At 37.2% G+C, this 7526-nt stretch overlaps 2 protein-coding genes across 2 annotated transcripts in view; one reads left to right on the top strand and one right to left on the bottom strand.

The window, feature by feature from the left end:
- Positions 1-475, bottom strand: part of LOC116161486 (zinc finger protein 354A-like) — a 13159-nt gene extending 12684 nt beyond the window's left edge. Inside the window, exon 1 of the mRNA XM_031474840.1 lies at positions 457-475. Within this exon, the coding sequence (XP_031330700.1) occupies positions 457-475 (19 nt within the window). The remainder of the gene's footprint in view (positions 1-456) is intronic.
- A 4522-nt stretch (positions 476-4997) lies between these two features.
- On the top strand, positions 4998-7242 carry LOC116162488 (zinc finger protein ZFAT-like). Its single transcript, XM_031476114.1, has 3 exons — positions 4998-5149; positions 5202-5245; positions 5290-7242. The coding sequence occupies exons 2-3, from the start codon at positions 5240-5242 to the stop codon at positions 6346-6348; spliced, it is 1065 nt and encodes a 354-aa protein (XP_031331974.1). The 5' UTR covers positions 4998-5149; positions 5202-5239; the 3' UTR covers positions 6349-7242.
- Positions 7243-7526: the final 284 nt, after the last annotated feature.

Consider the following 7526-nt stretch of genomic DNA (forward strand, 5'->3'; position numbering starts at 1 on the left):
ACAGTAATGTGTCGTTTTCCTGACTTTTATGTAAATAACTATTGTTTAAAAATGCATGTAATATTTTTTTATGTTATTTTAGAACAAACTAATTGCGGTATCTTAATTTGAAGTAAAAAATATTTTCAGATTATTCACATTAAAAAATAAATTGGTGTTGATCATTTCCGATTTCCTAAACTTCCAGGACAAGTTCTTCATTTTCCTTGACTTCAACCAAAGTTACATTACTGCATGATCCGCCACAGCTCCCACACATTTCTGTGCAACAAGTGATGCTTTAAATCAGCTGCAATTACTTTTGCAAGCCTTTTTGCAATTGCAGGATCCATTTTTGAATCTGATAATATGCTCGATAGACGATAAGCGTGTTGTTCAGCAGCACCAGATGTTGCAGGGAGGGATGCGATGTTAAATTTGGATTTTAATGACATTTTTGCAACAGCTTTAAGTTACATTGAATATCTACTGTCATTGAGACATGCAGAGTGCAGACCTTGTGCCATCCGTATTTGTTTCAAGAAAAAAACCTCTCCTATAAATACCTCTTTGAGAATATTTTTGTGTGCCTGTTTTTCATAAAACTGTCATTTGATGAACTTTGTACGCGTTGATTTTGGAAGAATAATAGTGTCTCCCAGATTCAAAGTGTGAGGCCTACAGTTGTTGTCGGACAGGATACAGATCTTTTCGTTCAATTCTTAGGGCTACCACAGTGCCAAAATGTACAACTATTCTTTCACAAACCCTCTGGCACACCATCAACCTATGACATCAGCAAGACCCGTGAAGAGATTGGTGATATGAAGGATGTGATATTATTTTTTTTATGTTATCACAGAATGTGATACCAGGTCTTCTTTATTCGGCAAAGGCAAAATCAACGAGAACAAATTGCTAAGTTCATCAAATGATCGCACAAAAGCTTAACAGTTTTATGAAAAACAGGCAGACACAAATATTCTCAAAGAGGTAGGAGAGGCTTTTTTCTTGAAACACCAATTTAGTTTTTAATGTGAATAATCTGAAAATATTTTTTACTTTAAATTAAGATACCGCAATTATTTTCTTCTAAAATAACCTAAACAAAATATTACATGCATTTTCAAACAAAAAACTATTTACAATACGTTTTATAGCTGTACCTATACAAGGACTTAATTAATTTTTGACACAAATTTAAAAAGGGTGGAATTTAGGTTTCACTGAGATTCGTTGGGTTTAGTTTAGAGAAAATGCAATAGTGTACCTTAAAGTTTAAAAAAACACTCACTATACAACAATATTAGCATTGCAACGCCGCGCCGCCGGGCCCACCTCGACGGAACCCGCCACGATTGGGTACGCATTCTGCATTACACCAGCTGAATCTCGCAGGCTCTTCAACAAAGTAAGTACTATTTCATATCATTTTAAAGGTAATAATGGGAGCTACAACTTTTGTAGGAAACATTTTTTGATAAAATGTCGGCGTGAAAATTTCTGCGACAAAAAGTAAAATTACGTGCCGAAAAATATACCACTTTTTACCTTTTCATACGAATTACAAACAAACGGTAAAAGTTACGACGAAAGTCAACTGAAACTTATTTGTAGACAATGTTATAGCAAAGAGAATAAAAAATTGCAGTCCGATATGTTGTTTAGTAATCGAGAGAGACGCGATTTACGAAACCCCTACACTTTTCATGTTTAGGGTGGCACAGGGGGGGAAGCAAGGGGGTAGGGGCGGGGACTTTTGGCTAAACACTTGTCTAAATGGTAGTAGCCGATGGGGAAAAAATTAGCTTTATACTATTTTTTTCCTTCAACTGGTGTTTTACGACACAGGTTGACTGGACTACAATGACTCGGGACCCAGTCGGGCAGGAACACTCAAATAAAACGCTGTAATGTCTGCGAGTTTATTTATTATAAACTTATTCTGAAAACCCGGGAATTTGGATGTGGTACATCAAAAGCAAAGCAAGCAAAACCTAAAGGTGCCGCACTCTCGCAAAAGCAGACTACCAAGGAGAAAAAGAGCGCGACTTGAGAAAAAACCTTGGCCTTGAATAAAACCCAAACTATGCTAATCACAAGCAAATTACAACACCAACCACCTAAGCAGAACACGTAACACTGCCTTAATTAATGAATGAATTCAAGTAGCAGGGTACGTTTGAATAGCATGCGTAGAGTATTCGTCACAACATGTCATGCACTTCCCTTTAATCGCGGCTAGAAGGCAACTCACTTTTTAGTTTGTCATTGGGTGGTGAACCTGGTTATTCGTTAGGTTTGGGCCAGCGTCTTCGCTTGATTGCCCTCCTGTTTCACGGTTATATTGTTAGGAATTGGGCTGGCATATTTGCCTATTAACCCGTAGCGCAGTTAAGATTGTTAGGGGCAACACATTCATGCATTTATTGCTACTACCTTACTAGTTATTCATATCATTATATACCGAATATAGTGGTGTGAAGTTCGTAAAAACACGTCTGATCTATTATTCATGTTGTGACGTAACAATAGGCAGTTATGACAATACTCAGTGTGCTCGTGGGGCCCCCAATTATGCTCAGTTTCCACATGACATTGGTATAAACCCCAGACTTCCGGAACTACTACCTGTGCTTCGTAACACTCCCCTGACATCGGTCACGTAACGACACAAAGCTGAAGATGGTTAAGAGATGGGTCGCCGCCCATGGGTAGGACGGCCTTGGTTACAGCACTTCGTCCCTAAAGTTGGAGTTTCGAGGGCCCTCGGATCCTTTTATGCCTTAGCTCTAGAATACATTTCTATTCTAGCGTCCGAGCTCCCTCTCACGGTAGGAAGATATGAGTTACATACAACAAGGCACACACATTCGCGAATGTTACGAGTCACCCTAAACTAAATACAGCTAGCATTGGATGCCCTACTTCACGGAAGTCGAGGTTCTACATAGGTACACCCCCCTGCACCGTGTAACTGAGTTAAACGTGGTCTAAACCTGAGATATTGTAGACTTCCACAAGCACATGGATATTAGTTAACACCTCGCATGTTGTAAATTACATATTAGCACAATGGTAGATATGGAAAATATCTGATTTAACAAATGGCACAATTCGTATAAGTACATAAGAGTAAACTACATAAAGACTTTACCCCACACCAAAGTGGTTGAATCCTACGCACAAACACCAAAACAAAGCTAAACTCTATGAATACAACTCAAAATACAATAATCCCACCACCAACAAGCTTTAACAATCAACAAGTGACGCCAAGCCCCCAAATTCCAAACATCCTCCGGAAATTACGAAAAAAATATCGATAGGTGGTGATGGCGGTGGCTCATGTCCCCAGAATCTCCAACTACTTGACCGGTTGCATCCGACGTTGAAATATACAGGGTATTGTAGTGTACTTAACCCCCAGGTTCTACGCTAACTTCACACTACAAGAACACGGAAATAAAATAAACCCGGCAACGTTTAAAAATGGCCACCCGAATGACTATTCCCTCTAAAACTAAACAAGATCACGCTTAAATTTGAAAAGTGGCACGTGATAAAACATCTAAGGCAGGGCCCCCTTACGTTAGTTATAGATAACGCTTTGACCTGAAGCACAATAGGGAAGGAACGTTAAATAAAACACTGAAATTGTGAAAAGTTTGTTTAATTATTATGATTGAGAAAACCCGGAAATTTAGTTGATGTACATTAATATAAACAAAACAAACAAAGCCAAAATGTGTCGTACTCTCGCAAAAGTCACTGCTAAGGATAAAGGAGTACGACGTAAGAAAAACCTTGCAGTTTGATTAAAACAGTCCAAAAGTTAATTAACAAAGTATTAACAAAGATAGTAAATGCATATACACAATGTTGGTTACACTCAAGGTTAAAAACAAGTTTTTGGTGACAATGGGCCAGGTAGGAACAGGTACCAAGATTCTGAGAAAGGGTGAAATACACAGGATGTGATTCATCTTTGGTGCAATAAAATCCTTTTGTTGAAAGCAAGATGGAAAATTACATGGCCTTGTAGGCAAATTTGACTAAAAACAAATATGTGGAAATTAGCGAATCGCCACTCATTTAACGCACATAGATTCTAAACTGAAGAGCTTTGATTAGCGTAATCTCGCTCCTGCAAGATGGGTAGTCCGCCCCTGGTTTCAGGGTTTCGAACCTACAGTTGGATGTCGAAGACAGTGCACGGAATTAGGTGCCCTAACACATAATATACTACAGTTTCTTTTTCCACCTTCCCGAGACTGCTTCATTCACGGAGAAAATTGTTAGTAACATACAACAAGTCAGTACATACATCAAACGAATCAGCAATTTCCACATATTAAAATAAAATGAAAACTTACATGAATGTAACTTCAGGGACAAGACCAAGTAACCAACATCAATAAACATAAATTAAGCAAACATTACACCAAAAATGTAAACAATTAAAAACAATAGCATAACGGTATCACACATATGATTGCATTGCGGTTAAACCAAGTAAATTTCAAAAACAAATATTGAAACACACAAAAAATATAAAATGCGGCAAACAAAACACAAATACGATATAAAGGAATGCAAAAATTACTACCTGCATTAAATAACACAAAATAACAACAAACATTTATGGAGCGAAACGTTCACGACCGCCATTCAAGACAAGATGCCAAACGTAACTCTCGTTCGTGCTTTCTAGGTAGCGCAGGCAGCTTTTTTCCCACATAGAAATTGCATGGTTGCCAACTCTCAAAAATGTATGTATCGTCGTAAGCTGTATATACAGGGTGGAACCTTTCAGTATTTAAAGGGATATATCTCATGACATATACATTTAAAGAGGTACCTTTTAAAGCACAAAACTTATGTGGAATACCAAATGCCACTTAAAATTGGTTACCGCCCCGCGGTAAAATCTCTAGGTACGCCACTGGCATGCGCAAATCTCCTTTGCGTTGCCAGGTTGTATAACCTACTTTTCACTTACATAACCCTACATAAGTTGCAGTCTGCAGACAGAACAGACCCTCAGAGTCAGAAGTAATGGGCTTTGAGAGCGTACCCGTATCCTTCTCGTTTAAAGAAGCCAGTGGCAGCAGGTTAGTTACATTTTAGGTTGTTTTGAACACCAACAAATTTGTATTCAATCGAGACCGTAAGTTCATTAAATGCTACCAGCTTTGTTTATAAAATATCTATTTTCATAGCCTTTGGAAGGCCATTTCAGTTGTAAGGCATTGCACTTATGGAGGTAAGTGTTATTTTTGTGATGATATCATTTACATATATTTATAGCCGGTAACGGTTAAGATAGAACACGAACAAGAAGAGGAAATAAATTTCTCAATTGGCGGAAACATTTTTATAAACAATGATGTTTCCGTAAAAGAAGAACCCGTTGCCATGGCATCTGGTATGAAATACTGTACCGATGAGTATAAGGGGGACGAAGCACAGCAACAAAAGGATTTTTGGTCAAATTTTAAATCTCAAAATGTGACGTTTAAATGTGAAATAGCTGGTAAAATTGCTAAAAAGTTTAAATGTGACATTTGTGATTATGCAACAAATCATAATTACAAGTTTGAAGATCATTTTTCAACCCATGATTATTTTGAGTGTGGATTGTGTCATTATGGAGCAAACAGTGCAATCAGTTTGAAAACACATTATCTAACACATGGCGTTAGTGTTTTTAAATGTGACACTTGCGATTTTGTCACCAAGCACAAACGCTGTTGGACAAAACATCTTTCAACACACAAACATTTTAAATGTGACATTTGTGATTATAAAACAAATGCGAAAGAGGATTTCAAACAGCATCTCCTAACGCACAAAATTTGTGAAGAATTTAGGTGTGCCAATTGTAATTTTGTAACAAAGTCTAAAGGTGCTTTGAAACGTCACCTCTTAAATCACAAAAAATTTAGATGTGGTATATGTAATTATGAAACAAATATTAATTGCAATTTTAACCAACATTTCTTAAAATATAAATTTAAATGTGACTTAAAGAACAAAATTTTTGAAGACTTTTCTAAGTGTACAAATTGTGATTACGCAACATTTTCAAGAGCGAAATTTAAACTACACGTCATAACGCATAAAATATGTCAAAAATTAGAATGTGACCAGTGTGATTATACAACGATAACGAAAAGGAATCTAAAACGTCATCACATAACGCACAACAGTTCTAAAGAATTTAGGTGCGCAAATTGTAATTTTGAAACAAGGAATAAGAGAGCTTTGAAACGTCATCTCTTAGAACACAACATTTCTAAAGATTTTAAATGTGACATTGGTGATGACGCTCAGATCGTAAATACAGTATGCGACAGAATTTTATAGAAGTGTTTCAATTCTGAGAAGAAAATTAGTCTGTATGACGTGTGTCGCATATGACGCCCATAATTGTGATATCATACAGTTTTCAGTAAACATGGGGCAAAACCCGTAAATACTGAGGGGGATCATTAGAAGATAATTTTGATTTATTTCGTTTTACTCTGGTTGTTTTCCACAGTACACAAATTTAAAACTTTAAGATTTTTTATTTGATGCGTTACGAGGGGTTCGTCGATTTTGAATGTTTTAAATTTGTATACACCAAACTGAGCATTTCCCACTTTGGGTTACAGGTTTACCGCACCATTGTTCTAGATGCCTATAGCTTGTAAGAGTTTGGGCATTTTGTAATTGTTAATTTTACACGATTCTACTATGTTAAATGTAACTCAAACTATTGAGAAATGTGATTGGTCAAGTACGAAACGTGGCACGACTCAATTAGGCATTAATAGGTGCTAGTGTTACAATTTGAATTAGAATGATTTATTAACTAGTATGTAGATCAAACATTATATTACTTTAAAATTAGTCTAATCTTTGTTATAATGTAGTGGGGGATTCATCATATTTGGGATAAATAATTAATAAGTAGCGTTTGTTATGATTTTTCAATTGATATACTAAAATTCCTGCTAAACTCAGTTCATACGACCCGTCTGTGGCATTTTCTTCACTATGTAGGTACCTAGACAGACGTTCTTGGTATCTATGGTCGGACTACCCGATAGAAGTTAAGCGTGAAGTCGGATGTGGTGGGGTATACGCACTTCTTTTTCGTCGATTGAGTCCGATCTACTTACGAACTCACATAAGTGGCAGTACTCGGGACCGATTGACTACGGACATGCGAACTGGTACCTATAATGATTGAAATGGCTTGCGATTTACAGTGAACCAAAGTTTAAAGGCCCAATTTTGACCTCGCTGACGGCTGCAGTGAAATTGCCCGCGGTTTACAGAATCAAAATTTAAGGCTCAATTCTGGGCTCCTGGCAGCTGCAGTAAACTTGTTGAATGTCATTCGTGTGAAGTAACGCGATACCGAGGTTTCAATTAAAATGTCCTTTCTCCCTTCACACCCGAGTGGTTGAATCATCAGGATTTCTCAAGTGAACACCATAAAACCCACATATTTACATCGGAACACCCCTACATCTCAATAGGGGTGGCATTCGGGT

Source organism: Photinus pyralis, unplaced genomic scaffold, assembly GCF_008802855.1.
Source record: "Photinus pyralis isolate 1611_PpyrPB1 unplaced genomic scaffold, Ppyr1.3 Ppyr1.4_LG10, whole genome shotgun sequence".
NCBI classification, from domain to species: Eukaryota; Metazoa; Arthropoda; class Insecta; order Coleoptera; family Lampyridae; genus Photinus; species Photinus pyralis.